Source organism: Malus domestica, chromosome 08 (genome assembly GCF_042453785.1).
Source record: "Malus domestica chromosome 08, GDT2T_hap1".
NCBI lineage: Eukaryota > Viridiplantae > Streptophyta > Magnoliopsida > Rosales > Rosaceae > Malus > Malus domestica.
Genome location: NC_091668.1, coordinates 24,156,099 through 24,176,639, shown reverse-complemented (window position 1 = coordinate 24,176,639; position 20,541 = coordinate 24,156,099). Strand labels below are relative to the sequence as shown.

The 20,541-nt window shown below is 36.2% G+C and overlaps 1 protein-coding gene and 2 long non-coding RNA genes across 7 annotated transcripts; 2 read left to right on the top strand and 1 right to left on the bottom strand.

Moving 5' to 3' along the window:
• The first annotated feature begins 819 nt into the window (after positions 1–819).
• Positions 820–1,419, top strand: LOC114826372 (uncharacterized). 2 transcript variants are annotated; one of them, XR_003775188.2, is made up of 2 exons: positions 820–959; positions 1,052–1,419. It is a non-coding gene; the product is annotated as an uncharacterized lncRNA (long non-coding RNA). The 2 variants fall into 2 exon arrangements; XR_003775189.2 differs by having other exon boundaries at positions 1,045–1,419.
• Positions 1,420–11,526: 10,107 nt separating this feature from the next.
• LOC114826371 (uncharacterized) lies at positions 11,527–13,731 on the top strand. Of its 4 annotated transcripts, none has more exons than XR_011583625.1 (7): positions 11,527–11,862; positions 11,951–12,122; positions 12,296–12,362; positions 12,453–12,521; positions 12,622–12,698; positions 12,970–13,053; positions 13,535–13,731. It is a non-coding gene; the product is annotated as an uncharacterized lncRNA (long non-coding RNA). The 4 variants fall into 4 exon arrangements; XR_011583626.1 differs by having other exon boundaries at positions 12,622–12,881; XR_011583624.1 differs by having other exon boundaries at positions 11,951–12,068; positions 12,622–13,053.
• A 4,755-nt stretch (positions 13,732–18,486) lies between these two features.
• On the bottom strand, positions 18,487–19,110 carry LOC114826302 (uncharacterized). The gene has a single exon (XM_029106395.2). The coding sequence runs from the start codon at positions 19,108–19,110 to the stop codon at positions 18,487–18,489; it is 624 nt and encodes a 207-aa protein (XP_028962228.1).
• Positions 19,111–20,541: the final 1,431 nt, after the last annotated feature.

Here is a 20,541-nt window from a genome sequence, read left to right as displayed (position 1 = left end):
AAAGCAATATAAATACAAGAATCATGAAACATAGACTATTCCCAAAATCTTTAACCCTAACAGATAAATTCAAGGACTAAAGAAAAAAAAATAACCTAACAATTGAATCAAGAAATAAGTTAAATGAAAAGATGAACAACATACCTACGGACTAGTGTTGAATTTCATTAGAAAATAATTTAATGGTGATTCATAGTTTTTTTTTAGGAAAACTAATGAAAAAGGCTTGAAAACTTTGAGTTTTACTGATAAGGACAAAATAAAGGGTAAAGTGAATAGCATCAGGATTGAATTTTTAGTGTAAAAATGTGGTTTTTCGTTAAAGTGAACAGTACCAGGTGCTTTTCGTTAAAGTTCTTCTTTTTTTCCTTCAGAAAGCAACACAGCTTTGTGGAATAGGGTAGAGGGTTTTTTTTGTTTTGATAAAAAAGTATGGGGAGTAAGAGAAACTTAATTATATATTAATTCATTTTTACTTTTAGCCTAAAAATAATAAAATAACATATAAAGTAATAAAAGTATTATTTATAAATTAAGAAACACATTAACTATAGTTTTGGCAGGATTGGGGTGGGGTATTATGGAGGTGGATTGTCTGCCTTTCCATTTTCATACTCTTTCCATCTTTTCCTGTTTTCTGTAATCACAATTAAATTACGTCAATATTTTATATTCCTATTACTTTTTGTTTTATTAGTTTTATAAAAAAATCAATATAAAATGTTGACGTAGCTTAACCGTGACCACACAAATAGGAGAGGATTGGAAGAGTATGGAAATGGGAGGGCAGACAATTCACCTCCGGATATTATACCTACAACAAGCAACAACAAGCTCATATTTAAACTATTATAAATGCAGTTTGTTAAAATCCTCCCTAGGCTACAGCCCACTGTAGCCGTGGGTGTAGCTCCGCCAGACTTACGGTCTTGTGCTGGGGCTGTTTCGATGACGATCAGGTATTGGATTACCCAAATGTTGTATTGGTACGCTTCTAAATTTCATTTTGTTTTTGCTTCCATATTCATTTGATCATAAACCAAGGCCGCAGGAGGGGCAGAGGGAGGGTTCCCAAGCTGATTAGAGACTGACAAGCTATCCATCTTGAGATGGACCATATTGTTTATCTTTTGTTGAGGAAATGGAGATAGGTCTTGAAGCGGACGATCAGAAAGATTAAATTTACACGCTCCTCCCACGCACCGCCGGTAGAGAAGTAAAGGAAGAGAGAGCTTAGTCTGCTTATTTCGATTCAAATGTTAGTTTAGTTTTTAAGCTGTAGACTGATACAATCTTATCTCATTCTCTCTCTCTCTCTCTCTCTCTCTCTCTCTCTCTTAAGATTCAAAGTGTGTGTTTCTTTCAGGAGTGTTGTTGTAGCACCTGACTGTTGAATATATTATTGTTATTGTTGGCAAACGTTGATCATCTGGTTAATTAATGCATAAATATGCATGGGACCATATCCTTGTCTATTCTTTTTTCCTTGAATGTGGAATGATCAATTGACAGTGAAATTAATCCTTAATGACTGTGGATTGATGAAACTCGCTGCAGTGGTGTCAGGAATTTCCGGCTAAAACGCTACCCTTCTCCAGATAGAGTTGATATGAGCTACAGCCGGTCGGTCGATGCAGGAAAATGAGTAACCTGCTCCTGATATCTGAGGTGCAAACTAAAAACCCTAACCAATAAAAATTACCATGCTTACACAAAATTTCTGGTCCATTGTTCGGTATGAGTAAAACTGGCTTTTACTTGCTTCTATTGCCTGTGGAATCCATAATTCGCATTATTAGGTTCTTCTCTGACCTGTAAATAGTTAAGAGTGGGGTCAACTCTAATGACTTCACAAACTCTCCTCTCTATCTCCTTCTCATAATTAAAAGAAAAAAAACAAAAAGAAAAAGAAAAAACTTCTATCTGCCTTCTTTGTTGTTATTCCATTTAACAACATGGAATAATGAAGATTGTTTAAAAAGTTAAAGATTGTTTAAAAAGTAGATTGGTGAGTAGTTCAGACTACCAAAGACAAACTTATAATAAAAATTAAAATCACAAGTGATGCCAAGTAAAGCTTGTTGGCATTTGAAGCTGAACTCTCACCTATTTTAGGGTTCATACAAAAGGCAATTGGTTTCTCTCTCTCTGCTTTTTACCCCGGTCTCATGGGTCGTCATTCTTATCGATCGCGACGATCAATGAGGGTCAATTGGGGTCTAATTGCTTCGGATAAGCGGGTGTCACATATGGGCGCTTATCCACAATGCTTTTGGTGGGAATACTCACTGGCAAAGAATGAATGATAATCTTTTCTTTTTTATTGTATCATTCATTCTAAGTTTGCTTTTATTTTTCCTTTTTCCATCAGCCATCCTTGTTCCCAGAGAAAAAATGAAGACCTAAAAGAAAAAAGAAAAGAAAAAACTGATAGGGATTTTATACAAAGACTAGGAACGACACATCAATCAATCTCAGCCGTCCATTACATAAAATGACCCTTTGTGACTGAGCCAACTCACCTACTTGCACAAATCAAACCGCATCATTTTTTCCTAGATACAAAACTACACCAAATTAAATGGCCACGGATCAAGTAAGCACACAACCCCATTTGCTTAGCACATGCATTATACTGTTTACTTGACACACCCACACATTATTAATTCAGAGAATGACACCCATGGAGCTGATTTGACATACATTAAACTGATTTATTGTTATGTATCCTTTTGAATTAATAATACATTGTTATGTATACGTCCTCGAACACCACAAATAACACAATGACGGTAACAAGTAAGTTGTTCTCGCTTCTTCGGAACCGATTGGTGGAGGGATAGGTGGCCCACAAAGCTGATGATAAGTATATGGGTCACGTGTACGGCATGAGAGCTTGCTGGGATACCATTTATTATTATCTAATCAATTAATTAAAGGGTAATACTAGGGAAATCAAGTTTTTTTTTTTTGAACAAACGATATTATCTACACTAAGGGGAAAGGGGGTGAGTTTAGCCCCACAATAGGCTAGCAATAATGTGATTCAAATTCGCCTTTGGCGAGAATCAAACCTAAGACCTCTCACTTATAAATAAAGAAGAACATCACTAGACCGTAGTACTAAGTGGCAAGTTAATCAATATTTAAGTAATAATCTAATTATCAAGGTCTATATCATTCGGTTTACAAATTTTGGTTTAGGAATTTGGTTTCCCTACCATTACTCTTAATTAAACCATAAATAATGAAAGTTACAACTTATTAATATAATCATGCATTTACTAACAATAATTTAATTGTTGATGTTAAAGGAGTGGTCGGAAGGCAGAGAAGCAGAGATAAGCTAACGGACAAGATAACTAACTGTAATTGGCCGGTGTTTGAATCCTGTGTGTCAAGTGGTAGTGAGTGTGCTCTTGTTCTCTTGTAATGGAAAAATTAAAACAACAACAACAACAATAAAGCATTTTCCCATTAAGTGGGGTCGGCTATATGAATCCTAGAACGCCATGGCGCTTGGTTTTGTGTCATATCCTCCGTTAGATCCAAGTACTCTAAGTCTTTTCTTAGGGTCTCTTCCAAAGTTTTCCTAGGTTTTCCTCTACCCCTTCGGCCTTGAACCTCTGTCTCGTAGTCACATCTTCGAACCGGAACGTCAGTAGGCCTTCTTTGCACATGTCCAAACCACCGTAATCGATTTTCTCTCATCTTTCCTTCAATTTCGGCTACTCCTACTTTACCTTGGATATCCTCATTCCTAATCTTATCTTTTCTCGTGTGCCCACACATTTAACGAAGCATCCTCATCTCCGCTACGCCCATTTTGTGTACATGTTGATGCTTCACCGCCCAACATTTTGTGTCATACAGCATCGTCGGCCTTATTGCCGTCCTATAAAATTTTCCCTTGAGCTTCAGTGGCCTACGACGGTCACACAACACACCGGATGCACTTTTCCACTTCATCCATCCAGCTTGTATTCTATGGTTGAGATCTCCATCTAATTCTCCGTTCTTTTGCAAGATAGATCCTAGGTAGCGAAAACGGTCGCTTTTTGGTATTTCCTGATCTCCGATCCTCACCCCTAACTCATTTTGGCCTCCATTTGCACTGAACTTGCACTCCATATATTCTAGCTTTGATCGGCTTAGGCGAAGACCTTTAGATTCCAACACTTCTCTCCAGAGGTTAAGCTTCGCATTTACCCCTTCCGAAGTTTCATCTATCAACACTATATCGTTTGCGAAAAGCATACACCAAGGAATATCATCTTGAATATGTCCTGTTAACTCATCCATTACCAATGCAAAAAGGTAAGGACTTCAGGATTGTTGATGCACAAAATCAGTGAGGACTTTGGTACAACAGAAAAAATTAAGTTTGTGATCTTCGCTAGATTGCTCCGGTCATTAGTGTGGATAAGTATGTAAATGGATAGAGACAGGGAAGCAAACACAAGATGTACGTGGTTCACCCAGATTGGCTACGTCCACGGAGTAGAGGAGTTCTCATTAAATGTGAAGGGTTCACACAAGTACATAGGTTCAAGCTCTCCTTTAATGAGTACAAGTGAATGATTTAGTACAAATGACATTAGGAAATATTGTGGGAGAATGATCTCGTAATCACGAAACTTCTAAGTACCGAAGTGTGGTATCATCTTCACTTGCCTTATCTGTCTCATAGGTAGATGTGGCATCTTTTCTGGAAGTACTCTTCCTCCATCCAGGGGTGGTATCTTTAACTGGTGGAGATGCACAAGGTAATGTATCAATTTCACTTGAAGCTTACTTGTAGTTTCAGGCTTGGTCAAGCGCGATACAAACCATGTAGTAGGAGTCCCCCAAGTCGTCGAGCTAGGGGATCTGCTGAAAGAGGTGACAGACAAGGTAAGCAATCAGAGCTCCAAGCAATCAGTCCCAGATCAGAAGTTTGATTTCGAGTTCCGGCTGATTGTTCTCATTCTCCCTATCTTGCAGGCAGCATGAAGGATAAAGACAAGAAAAATGAGAAGAGATGATATGAGATACTTTTGCTTTTAAAAAATAAAATAAAAGTCGGTGAAGCCAAAGGAATTAGGGTTCTTCTTAGTTTTTAATTTTTATAATTTTATGATAATTTTAAAATTTTAACTTTATTTGTGTTAAGCACATTTATGGCTGAACTAAGCACGAGGTGAACCACTAAAGTTTCATTTCATGTTTGCATTTGCACCACTTGATTGAGTTTTGCCCTATACTTTGTAACCGATCCTATTTTACTTTTTGTAGTTTGCCCACACCATGCTTTTCTTGATTGAACCTCTTGGATACCCTAACGAGTGAATCTCTTAAGAATAATCAATAGCTATGGTCCCATGTGATATGTGCAATGGAGGTTACATTTACACACCATCAACGCTTAGTTTGATAAGCACATGAAGAGCAGCCCAACTCTTTTTTAAGTGCATGTAAGGTCTTCAAATTCTCTAATGTGAAATCCACAATCTCAACACTGCTAATAAATATGCAGTGCATTAGCTGATATAAATTATTGGACAGAATATGAAACCAAACAGAGTATTATCTCAAATATACGACTACTACTTTGCAATAAATTGAATGAGTTGCTACTTAACCAACTTAATCATATGTGAATTAGCTAATTTTTTTACTAATTTAGTGCTTAATTTTAAAATAACTGAAAGCGCTTTTAAAGAGAATATTTTTAGACTCCAAAAGCACTTGAAGTGCTTCCTAGAAGAAGCACCAATTATGTGCTTATTTCAAGAAGTAGTTTAAGTGCTTTTCCAAAATTATCTTGTGTTTTTACCAAAGATAGGTTTCAAAAATATTTTCATTAAAAACGTTTTCAATCATTTTAAAATCACTTCTAATTTCTAAACGAGTCATTATGTTGTTATTAAAAATCGAAAGTATACGTCAATATAATTTTTGAGCAGGCAAGTCTGCTGCTAGCTAGGGTTTCGGTGAGACAACATAAGCTATTCAACCATGAGTTTTCCGAGAGACTTCAATTTGTAAATTGTATTCAATATAATAAAACTTGAATTCTGGATCCGATCGTGGAGTAGATAATTTAATTTTATATAATTTTTTATAATATTAACAAAGGGTATAGTCTTTCTAAATTGTGATATTTAACGTTGCGTTTGCCGACATCTTAACAGAACAAAAAATTCGGTTATTTATTAATTTTGAGTGACAATTAAACTAATATTTATATTATTATAAGAAATTAAAATTGGGGTTTGGTATAAATCAAGTGATAAACAAATTAGGGTGGATCAGTGAGGGTTTGTTTGGCAAATCCCTATTCACCTGCTACGTGTATATAACAAAACTAAATTAGTAAAGACAATAAGACGCAGACAGCGGCCGAACTAAACATAGCATATGCTGCTGCTAAATAGTAAGAAGCGGAAGCCAAATCCGAACTCCAAGTGAAGGAATAGATGTTTAACCAATTTTCTTTAAAATTGTGTGGGCATAACAATCAAATACAAACAAATTTTGTTTTGATGTAAACCTAATTTTTGGCTGAGGTCTTCAGTCTTCCTTGGATTTATAGATTAATTATATAATGTAACTTTTTTGGTTTGAAAGCAATTAATTATGAGAACTGTTATTAGTACTCTACAAATCTCATTTTACACTCCTTACAAGTGTTTTTTTTTCTCTCTAATTATAGAAGTTTGAAGTGCAAATTGAGATTTTTAGCTAGTTTGCCAATAACAATTTTCCTAATCATGTTTAACCTTTTTTTATCAAATTAGAACACGTTGCATTATTTGCATGCAGCCATGCATGCATGCACATTTTGATACTAAAACTTCAATATACAAATAAGGAGCTAATTAACTACTAATTAGATAGAGACTGCGTAAAATAAAATCAGCGCGGATGACTTATATTGAAATAAAAGATGAGCATAGAGCGAATTGTAAGTTCAAACGTTATAGGTTTAAATTTTTTTAAAGAAAAAAAAGAAAGTAGATTTACGTAATAAATTTAACTTATGTGGGATTCTATGCAAGTAAATTTATGTCGTAAATTTGTACTCACAGATCAATCAAGTTGGTTGTAGGGATTTTTTTTGGGTTACTGATGAAAAGCGACTCAAGTTGAAGGTATGTAGATTGTTCTTTTTGTGTTACATTAATATAAAATATCATTGTCGTCGACCATTAAGTGCATTTTTAACCCAATAAGTGGTTCATAACTATTTTAAGAGTCTATTAAACCATTTGATTGGTCTAAATACACATTTAATAAGTCATTTGTAGATTTTCATACTCAATAAGTTAATGTACTTTTGAAGGAGGTTCAAGCACCAAATTTAAGTTGGCATTTTCCAAAAGCCAAAACGGCTAGTCTCCATTAGGGGTTAAACCTCAGTTATATTTCTCTCAAAAGAGAATGTGGAATCATATAGTAAAAAAAAAAAAGCAAAAAAAAAAAAAAAAAAAAAAGAGAAAAAAAAAAGAAAAAAAAAGATAGTGGATTGACATCCTGCAATAATTCACAAGCAAATGTACACATTGGCACTAACTAAAATTCCAAAAATGACCAAGCCAAGTCAAATTGTTAACTATTAATATTCCTGTACTGCTCATCAAAAAGGTCATAATACATGGATTGACAACCACTTCAGATATATGTGGTCGGAATAAGTGGATCGAGAGATCCGGACCTAACTAATTTCAATCTTACGATCCCTATTAAACCATTCAACTGGCATAGCTTATAAAAATTCAAAAACTTGAACGGTCCGGTTCTCTTTTTCTCTCTTGAACAGTTTGAATCTCTCAATTTGCAAACTCTGAACATAAAGATTTATACAGAATCTCAAACTATAATAAATAGGAAAGTACACAATATATATGGGCCATTTTCACAAGACAAGTGCCCCTTTGGGGAGGAGAAGGTCGGGGTACGTGGCAGTCTCTCATATATTCTAGAACCATATATGATACTACGTTATATATATATTATGTTTTGTGTATGATGAGGGACACCAAATTATAATTTGGTATTGGAGATAAGATTGAACCCCACTTTGGATGTCTTGTTTGTACATTCAGAAAGGTATTTGAAAGGAAAAGTTTCAACTACTTTGAAAGCTCTAGAAACCCACACATTCCACATTCCACATTCCACAACGCAACGATCATATGATTTAAGCTATTGGCCACTACCATCCGTCTCAATTCTAGTTGGCTTTCCATTAATCATCAAAACCATTCCTTCTCACAATTTTTTACGGAGGTCAAATCTTACTAGGTTCTAAATTTGGTATAAATACGCAGTCCCTTTTTGCTTAATCTCCCTTGACTCAACGTGGCCGTTAACTTTCCTTCTCTTGCTACACCAACATAAAGGAAGGGAAAAAAATAGCATAGAGGAAAAACGAAGATCAACAATTGTTTTTTATTAAGTCATTTTACAAGGGTTTGGCTTCACAGAGTTTGCCATTGAATAATAAGTGTTAGCTAATCAGTATCAAGAACTCATATTACATGAGAAAGTAACGGAGTTGAAATTAAAAAAAATCTTTCACTAAATGTTTATGCTACAAGGCTTGTTGCTTATGATGATTATACATTTGTAGGCTTTCGATGACACATTGTGGCAAAAAGATTTTGGAAAAAGAAAAAAACTTTTGGCTGGAGAATTTAAGAAGGATAAGCAGAGTATTAGCCATTGGTAATAATTGGATTAGAGAAATGTTAAAAAGACTCTTAAAAGTGAGACTCTCATTCTCTGCCACCTCACAGTTTAAGGTAAATTTGTGTGCCTACATTATAAAATAGTGTCAAAAATATGAGGTGGTAGAGAGTACATAGAGAGTCCCATTATGAAAGAGTCTCCTTAACATTTCTCATTGGATTAATTACATGCCATTCAATCGATTAATCTATGCTTTGCGAATGGTAAGTTTATGACTACTAATTTATTGAAGAGAATTGTTATTGGCACTCCAAAATTCTCATTTTGCACTCCAAATTTTCTATGTTTAGAAAGAACAATACACTTGTAAGAAGTGCATAATAAGATTTTTGGAGTGCAAATAACAATTCTCTTTATTTAATTATTCAATTTTTCATAAGAAATAATTAAATACGAATAAGGATCCTCTCCGGATCCTCTTTGTGAACATCCTGGGGATCCGCGTATCTTGTATGTTTATTGTACATCGTGCGGTTAGAAATCATTTTAAATTTTATTATTTAAAATTGAACACAAACAGTATCTGAAGAAAATTGACTGCACAATATACGATAAACAGACACAATTCACGGATCGATCCCCGAGATCCTTACAAAGAGGATCTGGATTCATTAAATACATATCTAAACCAGGGGTAGTGAGAGACACGTGGCACAATTGTGAAAGAGGGGTAACGATCACCTTGAGTTAAGTGGGTGAGAAAAATGATGTGAGATCCTGTATTTTAGATATATATATTTATTATATTTAAAGAGTTTTTAAGGATTTTCCTTTTGTACATTACGTATATGTGTGTTTTATACATATGTATATGTATATATACATATTGTAGAGGTTAGGTTGGCATGAGGTGGATTTAGTTTGGACGTGGCAAATACTAGGACTAGAGGAAGAAGTAAGCTGCTTTTCGAATACTCTATTTGCTGAGTGTTGGTAGCTATGATTTGTGTGGTGGCATAATATGGTTTGTAGCTATCTTGTTTAGGAGCTTGTAAGCACTTAAGTTGGTGAGTACTGATACCTATAGGCATTGAGGTGGGTGTCGTTAAGTGGAGGTGTAAAGCTACATTCACTAAATACTTATGTAGATTGTTAAGGGGATATCCGCCTCAATGCCTATAGCTTAACAATGCCTATAGCTTAACAATTCTATGTAGACTTACTAATTACTTAATGTCACCTCCTACATTCACTATATCTGCCACCTCCAATTAACGACACCCACCTCAATGCCTATAGCTTAACAATCCTATGTAGATTTACTAGTTACTTATGAATTACCCATGCAACTTTGAAGGTTAGGTTTTCCTAAAATAAATCCTACTTGGAACCTCCAACATAGAACGTATATCTCCCATGTAATCTATTCATGGCGTCCAGATTGAATGTAAACATGCAAGACTCATTAAGTTTTGTGAGAACCTTTTGAAAAACCATATAACTCTAAAGACGTGACGTCCATCCTAAGTAGCTACACATATTAACCACAAGAAGCCTTAGTCAATTTTAGGGACAGCCCTCCGCCCAAATTGCATCAAATTACTAAGACAAATAGATAGTTTAAAGCACAGTGATTAATAACTCAAAATATGCATGCATAACATCATAAGCAATTAAATAAAAACTACATACTCACGCGAAGGCTCAAGGCTTCGCCCTAGCAAAAGAAGATTAGTTACGCATATTCATAATTAAACTCAACATAATTGTATTAAACTAGAAAAAGAATGAAAACACCTTGTAGAATCAATTATGAAAATCTCTAAGCTTTTGCCAAATCCTTCTCTTAATCTTGCGTACGTAGAAGAGAGATTCTAAGTATGCCAAAAAGGCTTATTTATACTACTCTAAATAAAATCCTCCTAGTAAAAGGTCTTAGAATCAAACTAGGAAACCAAATAAATTGAAATAAAATAGAAAACATAATCATAAATTGACTTGGTAAATTCGCCTAAAAATCTGCATAGCCACGTTTTGGACCCAAATCAGCTCCAAAATTGGCCCAAAATAGCTAGATTTAAAGCTTGGACTATTCTGAACACTTCTCCAAAAGGCCGCTAACCCATCTGAGGTCATCTTGGGCTCCAAAAACGCAATTTAAGCCTAGAAACGTCATTTTCCAACAACGTGCACTTCTCCTTCATTTAATCTTCAGAAAATAACCGCTTGGTAGACAAATCCCAAATTTTGACACGACTAAGCCAAGAGACATATGAATGTCCTTCAATTTGAATCACTCTAAAATTCATCCGTTGGTCATGTTTTGCTCCAAAGAACGTCGAATATCCTATATTGAAAATATAAAGCAAAGTATCAAAATTCTACCAAAATAATTACCAAATTATACTAAGAATAGGATAAAATATATAATATAATATTGACTCATCACTATCCTTGCTTATAATATATTTTACTAGTATTTGACTTATTGATCAAGTCTTGGAGCCGTTCTATTTCACTATAAATAGGAGTAGTGCCTTATCATTTTTCCAAATGTGAGTGCATTGATGAATGATAGGGCACTACTAGAATAATGCTTATAGGACACCATTTTTTGCACACCATTTGCAATTGCTGGCCATAGATATAAAGCACTCACTCTTACTATTTTTTGGTGTCTTTACAGTGTGATGCCACGGATATGGGTGACCTTCAACATTGAGACACCAATGATTGGTGGCTGTTAAATAACTTCATTTCTTAAAAAATAATTTCTTGTGCATTTGTGATTAAATGGGTCACCAATAGAATTTATTGGGCACCAATAAAACAATTAACCTCTCTCCCCTTCACAAAAGTCCAACTCCTCCCCTTCATTCTCTCTGCTCGCTTCCCCCTTCATTCTCTCTTTCCTCCCTCCCGTATCCTCTCTCTCCCTCTTCTCTTTCATGCAGCAGGGCCTCCGTCCTCCGGTCACCAATGACCATCAAATTATACCTCAAGAATCCTCTTCCCTTCCTTTTTCCAACCCTTAAGTTAGTTTCTACAAATTCGTAGCCAAATTTTCTGAATTTCAGATCTAAGAAATGGTGACCGCGGGTTTTCTGGCCAATTTTCGGCGAAGTCTGCCGGAATTGGACCTTAACCCAAGAGGTAAAAATGATCTTTTCCTCGTGGCTGTTCCCTACTGTAAGTGATTTCTCAAAATAAAACTTTTAGTTTTTGGATCAATTCTAGATTTCGAATTTTAATTCCATTTTCTCTATGCATGTCGAAGATTGGGGACGAAGAAGTTTAACCAAGGTTGTTTCCAACCTGGGCCGAGAAGAATGGAAGCCTTGGAATGTTGTGGGTGAAACTAAGGTGAACAGGGTGATTTTCTCCTTAATCACAAGGTAACTGATATTACAGTTAAAGTTGAAGCTCCCAATCTTGAATCTTTTAGATCAGTAAGTTCTAGTTATTCTTTTTTTTCTTTTTTTATTTATTTTTTATCTATAACAATATTGCTTCTTGTGCAGCACTTAGAAATCTCCTTTTCTTCACATTGTCATATTAACAGTTTTCACTAACTATTGGCATTTCTTTTTGAAGTTCTAATTTCAGTTGTTGCTTCTTTTAGAAAAATGAAAAAGCTCGTCTGAAACAATTTGTCAATAGCAACTGCATTGAGGGAGTCTTCCCTCCTTGTAATGTTCTAAGTTTGTTCTCTTTTATAGAATTAAGTGCAAGTTGAATGGCAAATATGCTAAAGATAAGCATAAATCTCTTTATTGTAGGTTGTGAGTTCGAATGGGAAGGTGTAACGGATTCATCCCCTTCCATTAACCGAAAACAGGGATCCAAAAGTATCCTTTCGAACTTGATTTTAATTTTTTAAGTTTTTGTTCTTAATTTTTTTAAGTATTATTGTTCGGAAACTTCAAGCATCTAATTTGTGCATTATAGTGCATTGTTTTGGTAGAGAACCTACCTGAGGATCACTAAGTGGAGAACCTTAAGAGTATACTTGGTGAAGCTGGAAAGTATGTTCTTTTCCTTCTTTTTCTCCCCATTCTATGACATTACTGTTCACTTCAGTTTTGGTTATAACAGGGTTTTCAATCTTCCAGTTCAGAGTATACATATCAAGTTGTATTTCATACGATAAAAGTGTAACATTTGTGCCTTTCAATCTCAATCTCGCTCCCAATTGCTTTTAATTTTGGGTGATAATTCTGTCCTTATTGTATAGCTTGTGAAGCAAAAAAACATGAGCTTGATAAAATTACTTAACAAATTTATCTTATTACTTAGTTTTCAGAGCCACCAAGTCTATCAATATTCACCAAGTCCATCTCTATTTCCAGTGCCTAGTTTCCAAAGGCGAAGTTGAGCCATGTTGGGAACTCTATCTTTCTCTCTTTACCTTTTGTTTTATTTCTCAAGGAAGTTGATTAGGTTGAACAAAAATGAATAAAAAGAAATGAAAACAAATTGAAATTTGTTGGTGCTTGTGTTGATGTTGAATTTGTAATATATCAAGACCCAAAAATTAGATAAATAGTTGACTTTGATGTAAATTGATAACATCAAGCCACTAGTGCAAAACAGTGAGTCTTACCTTTAGAATGTTTTTGTGATGTCATAATTGATAACCATATTCACTGATCGAAAATTTATCTACTCGCAAGTATATCACTTGTGAAATGTTGAGGCTCATGAATTTATCTGCTGCCACATCAGTTTTTCGTGTGGAATGTTAGAGACTCATACTCGCAAGTATATGCTTTTTATGCAGGTTGTAGGAAACAATAAAACTGTAAAGGCATACTTTTGTGTGTATTTTAGTCATTTGATCCATGTGCTTATGTGTTTGCAGGTAGAGATAACAATTACTGAGGCTCAAGCATTACGAGGAGCATGTCACTCTCAAAAAACATGTTTGGAGGTGTTCAAGAAAATGTGAAGTCTTTTAAGTGGCAATTTCTTTCAAATTTGGTGCCTGTTTTGTACTTTGACAGATAGTTTCATATTTTTTTAGTATAGCTCATTGGTTTTAGACCTGATTTTTTTTAATATGTGATTAGTTATGGAAGACTACAACAAAACTGCAATTCTATGTAGTCTATTAACTATATATATATATATATATATATATATATTTGGGTGCCCAGATTAATGGGCCTTTAAAAAAAAACATATTACAACATGGTCACCGATGTATAAAAATTATATAATATTTCAAAGTTGTAACTATTCATTGTGCCACCGTTATCTAATTGGTGGTGTTTGTAACAATAGAGTCCTCTACATAGGACACCATCTCTAATTTAGTGGCTACTTGGTGGCCATTGAGGTTTGCCACCAATGAGAGTATGACAATAGACACCAATGAAAAAGGTGTATTTTAGCCAAATTTCTAGTAGTGGGGTTTGCATGCAATGCATCCAAATTGGTAGAGAGGGAAAAAAAAAAGAGTCATAAATAGAAAGGGAGCTAGGGTTTGATACGTGGGCATTAGTAGATGAGTTGTCTTGCCACGGTTCAGTTTATCAAGGTGAGTGGTTCATGTAATATGTTTCAAAATATTCTTATTTTTTGATAAATGAAAACCATGAGATATCGTGGGTTTTGAGGTACTTCTAAATATCTCTATATTTCAAGTCAAGCATGTTAGAATTTGTGACGTACTTTCAGATTATTATATGTCTGACTAGTGAATTGTTTGAGATGTTCATAGAGCATGAGAACTTTGGTGCTGCATTAATATGAGGGATAAATGTAAATTGCACACGGGGACGTTAGGGTAGGATGGCCAACAGGGGTCACGTAGTGAGTTACAATTTATAAAGGATATAATGAACATATAAAGGGATGATGTGATATGGCACTATGTGGCTAAGGCTTTGATATTACTATCGTATTTTCTAGAGTGTAAAACAACATCGCTTGACTGACATAGTACATATTCTACTCATTGGGCAACAGTGGTTGTTGCTCACCCCTCACCCTATTATTTTTCAGATGAGTTACTTGGCAGGACAAGTGATAGACGAGTTGAGGTTGTGCTATATAAGAGATTTAAGGATTTGATTTAATTTGTATACCCTGTAATGATTTTAGAGTTATTTTTATAAGAGAAGTTTGATTTTTTTTTCGTATTTTTTTTTTTTTTTTTTTTGCACATCGGACGCAGGGTCATATTTTTCCACCCGACTCCGGGTCTAGGGCGTCACAAATGAACTCATAAATATGTAGTAATCCAACCATTATTGTTAAGTGCAAGTGGCCCTTTACCACAGTGGTGGAAAGATGTTGAGCCCTTGCATGACGACTTAAGTTCAAACCCTATTGGTGGCTAATCTAACATGTAATTTAAAAAATCTATCATCTGACAAAAAATACCCATTATTATGAAGTGGGTGAGAAAAATGAACTCACAAATATGTAGTAATCCAACCATTATCGTTATGGCAATATGCTTAGTTGGGAGTTACTTAAGGGAATATTATTATTGTTAGGAATATGTTGAAATTTTTATAAAAATCCAAGTGCTTCTTCAAATAACACTTATAAGACCAAAAGCACATTTAAGCTTTTATTGCCAAAGGTAGCCATAAACGTTTTATTGCCAGGAAACACTTTGGCTCTTCCAAAAACGTTTTGTTAGAAGCATATAGGAAAGACTCTTTAAAATTCAAGCGCTTACATATTCATTTGGCCAACAGTTTATTTGAAAATTATAAATGAGATATAGATGTCTTTTAGAATGCATTGAGGCTATGTTTGGTCGAGAGATTTAAAAATACACCGCAAAATATTAGATAAATTAGATAAAAAAAATTGCAGTTTTTGAGCATTATAAAAACACGTAAAAGAGATTTACAAATAACTACTTAAAATGAGTTAATTACAAATCATCGTGCGTGTCTTGTGTTGATTATATAGTACATTTCTAATCTCTTTTATGGTTGCATTTGGTACTGCGAAATTTTTTTATGGGAAGTCATTTTCCATCTCCCTCAATCAAACTTGACCTAAAAGAATTTTGGTATAATCCCAAAAGGCACTGAAAAATGCTTTATAGTTATCTAAAATGGGATTATCCATATCCCGTAGGTGCTTGCTTACACGCTATTCGAATTCCAATCAACTCGTTAAGGACAAGGCCACTGGCATTGCAAATGGACCAACTGGGTCAACCTAGATGGCTTTCCTATCTTGCTTGTGATTTTCTCTTATAATCGGTGATACCACGTAACAACTATTTAACAAATGATGTATGTATTATTTACATACATGTCAATCATCTGTGTCATCTGTGATGCTACTCGGACAACATATTGATTGCATGACAGTTTCTCTCTTGATTCCTAAACCAGGATCCTCTCCTGAGCAATTCCCTAGGGATCCTAGGGATCCCGCAATCTTGTCCATTCATCGTATATCGTGCGGTAAGAAATCATTTAAAATTTTAATTTTAAAATTCAAATATAAATAATACCTAACGAAAACTGACCGCACGATATAAAATGAACGGACAAGATTGCGGGATCCCTAGGATCTCTAGGGAATTGCTCAGGAGAGGATCCTGGTTCCTGATTCCTGCCTATGGGGTCACTAAACAGTGACATCCTCAGGGGATCAAATGGCCTTCAAATAGATCCTAGCATATCAGAATTTTCAGGGGCCGTTCGATGAGTTTGATCAGACAGATTTGCCAACTTGAGGAACATGGCCTTTTTAGATGCATGATTTGTCATAGACAGGGAGGGAATCTTCAAATCATTTCTCCTCTAGAATTCTTTTTAAATATTTCCCTACCTCTACTTCTTTAGGATCTTTCTGAATTTTTTTTTTTTTCTTTGAGAAACTGGGAATATTAATACTAGGCCGAAGCCAAAAGAAACAGAAGGCCAAGAGAGACCAGCAAGAACTACACAATGAGAAAAAGGTAGAAAACACAGACTTGGAACAAGCCCCACCCAAGTCACCTTAATCTCATCCTAACAAAAATCTAAAGAGGAGGGCAAGGGAGGCCATCCTTGTTTAGCACACAAACAAACGAAGATGGGGGTCTTACGACCTAGACAATGTCGCTCATCTCTGCACCCTGATACGGGTGATATGTAACGTGCCACATGGATGAGAAATCTTTTGTGTCGTCGAGATATATCTACTTCTATATACACCCTTTGATTTACTCTTCCATTCAATAAATATATACATGATAGCAAAACTTTTACTATACTGCGATCTGTGACATGTATCGTAGCAATTGATAATTATAATGTAGAATCTAACGAATAAGAATTAACCGATTAGAAATTCCAATACATCTAACGAATAAAAACCGAATAACCAGAAATTCCGATGCAGTCCCCTACATTATAGAGAAGGAAAATCCACAACCCTCTTAAAAGCTAAACTGAGTGGTGTGGTCATCTTCCATCAAAAGATCCATGGAAAGAAATTTGAGTTTCTTTTTTGAAATTTTTTCATGGTGGAACCCAATCTGGTCATGAATCATGATCATTAAATCTATAAGCAATATTAATTAATTTATATTATGAAGAGAAGCATGGATTAAAGAAACCTACAAATTAACGGTAGGAAGCTTTTAAGCATTTTTCAAGTGTTAAAGCTTAGAAATCTCAATAATTCATCGTCCACTATTTCACACTAATAAAAAGTTTTTGCCAAATAAGTGTCCAACTTTAGAAAAGCATGATTATAAATGTAATTAAAGAATTTAGAAGAAGCATGCATTAAACAAACATTATAAAAAAGAAGTTTCAGGTTGGGCAAAAAGAAGCTCAACTTTCTTTTGGTAGAATTTAAAAAAAAATTAAAATAGGAGGTGATTTTCACATTATTTTTAACTATCCTTATTTATATTTTATTGTCAGATTCAATAAATTATACAGAGTCAACGGACATAATTAAACAAGTTTATTAACTTGTTAAGCACTATTTACTTGGTGATAGGCCTAACAATTTCTTGTCCCACCCGTTAACCCAACACAAAATGAAACAAAAATAACAAGTTCTGGGTCAACTCGTAAACGAGTTGGGTCGTTATCCGGTCTTCTGTTAAGGACTTGTTAAGATAATAGTATGAAACGTAAATGACATGACCCATTTGCCAGGTCTAAATATTAGGCATGCCAATATTTTGCATCACCCGTTAACCAGTTTCGGGTCAACTAGTTAACAAGTCGAGCCGTTATCAAGTCAATATTAAGAACCCATTAAGATAACGGGTTTGACACAACTCAATATGTTAAGATAATGGATATGACACAAAAAAACGAGAAGAATAAGACAAACATGATCCGTCGCCAAGTCCACTTGTGAATATCAAAGGAAAAATTGTTAGCCAATTATGAAAACAGTACAACTTTTTGATCCACTAACAAAAGCAATTTCTATCTTTGCATGTGACAAACTGTCACACTTCGAACTCCTACTACACAACTGCGGCCAAGCCCGAATGAAGGGTGGTCGTGTTCAATGATGGCCACCACATTTAAACCTCGACAAACCTTCGTGAGGAGACAACAGAAAAGTTGAAACTCTCTCACAGTTTCTGTCGCTGCCCATGCTCGCCTTATCCTACAAATTTGATACATAAGACAGCTTACAGTTCCGGTAACTCCAATGACAGCGACAATTTACCCACACTTAAGCACGAACCTCCTCTTTCCCTTTCAGCCTCCTTTATCCGAAAAACAAGGGTCTACCAACCATTCAGAACTCAGATACCCTTCCTGCATCCCATCCCACGATCGCCCCCTTTTTTTTTTTTTGTCAAAGTTAAATTTTACTCAACTAGATACGAATAGGAATGTTTACATCTTCAGCTAGAATATTAAATAAAAACTCTGGTCCATGGGCATCCCAACAGAAGGAGCCTCTCATTAAGGTTACATGTAAGGCCATAGCATGAGCCGCGGCATTTCCCTTCCGCTTAACAAACACGAAACTCACCCTGCCAACTTGCGATGCCAAGGCCCTAATATCATAGAGTAAGCCTTCTAGTGTTGCATCAATGACATACTCACCTTTAAGCATGCTAATAAGCCCTTGTGAATCAGACTCGATTTCCACCTCCGCAAAACCCCGCTCCCTGCAAACCATTAAAGCTGCCCGCACAGCACTAGCCTCCGCCATGGCCGCCTTATTGAAGAAAAGACCCCCTTCCCCGCCAGCCGCAAGCAGCATTCCAACAAAATCTCGCACCACCCATCCATAGCCTCCTCGGAATGTTGATGCACACCAGGCGCCGTCACAATTAACCTTGATTACCCCAAATTTGGGTCTTTTCCACCGAACAGGATGTCCCGCGTAGGAGACAGCCTCCCCCATAACCCCCACGGCAGTAGATATTTTGGCTGGGTCATGGGATGCCCTATACTCCATAATCTGACTTCGCACCACATTCACGCTTTCCATGGGATTGGCTTCCGTGCCCTTAAACAGCAGATCGTTGCGACATTTCCAGATTCTCCACATAATGAACACGCATTCCTACAATATCAGTTCATGGTTCTTCTCCTTCCGGAATCGATTACACAGACTGTACCAACAGTCTCCAAAATCCTTTCCCGTGGCAAACTTGATATCCAGTTGCAAGGGGCAGCTAAACCAAAATACCCTGCTAAATTCACATTCAAAGAAGAGGTGGTGCTCAGTTTCCCTAGCTTCCCCACACAAAACACAGGCTGTGTTCACTCTCATTCTTCTTCGGTGAAGGTTACCCCTAACCGCCAAGGAGGACCTGCAGCATCGCCAAATGAAATACTTCATTTTATTTGGAACCACCAGTCTCCAAATCTCCATCCACCGTTTGTCTGGTTCGTCCCTCCGACTACAACCCCCGGTTCCTTTCCGCCCTAGTTCACCATTTTCCTGCATTTCCATTGCAATACCATAGCCGGTCCTTACCGTGTAGTCGCCATTGCTAGTATGGTGCCAAATAATTCTGTCATTGCAACCCTCCAGGCTAGTTGGGATGCCAAGGATAATATTACTCTCCTCCTCCTCAAAGCACCCCTTATCTAATTCGACCATCCAAGAGCCCGTCACAGGATTGATTAGATCCTTTACCATCACCGGCATATCCGGGTGTTTTGATATAACTCGGAAGGTATGAGGTCTTGGAATCCAGGGGTCATTTTTCACCCGAATGCTGCTCCCATCACCAACCCTCCATCTTCTCCCTCTTTCCAAGATCCTTTTGCCTTGCATAATTCCTTTCCACCCCCACGATGATCTTTTCCCCACCTTTGCCTCCATGAAAGGACATTCAGAAAAGTATTTTTCTTTAAGAATCTTGCCAAGCAAGCTAAGAGGGTTGGTTAGGATCCTCCATCCAATCTTGGCAAGGTAAGCCAGATTAAAGGATAGAATGTCCCGGAACCCCAGCCCTCCCACTTTCTTTCTTCTCTTCATTTTTTCCCAGCTAATCCAATGCATCCCATTTTTCTCCCTACTGCCCCGCCACCAGAAATTCGCAATATTTGATTCCATTTCTTTACAGAGGTTCACTGGCAGTTTAAAGCACGACATCGCATAATTTGGTAAAGCCATTGCCACAGCTTTAATCATCACTTCCTTCCCAGCAGGAGATAAGAATTGTTCCGCCCATCCATTTATTCTTCCATCTAGTGCCTCACGAACTCCTTCGAACACAGCCTTCTTGGATGCGCCAAAGTCTGCACTAAGGCCCAGGTACCTGCCGAAAGTCTCCTTTCCAACAAAATTAGTGCAGGACTCAAGGCTGGTTTGGTACAAAAGGTTGAGCTACGGCTAAAGGCTGGTTTGGTATTGCTGTGCTTTGAAAAAAAAACTGATTTTGTTGTGCTGTGAGAATAAGCTTATTTT

Coding starts and splice junctions, on each gene's coding strand:
- LOC114826302 (XM_029106395.2), bottom strand. CDS start 19,110: ATGGAAAGCGTGAATGTGGTGCGAAGTCAGATTATGGAGTATAGGGCA.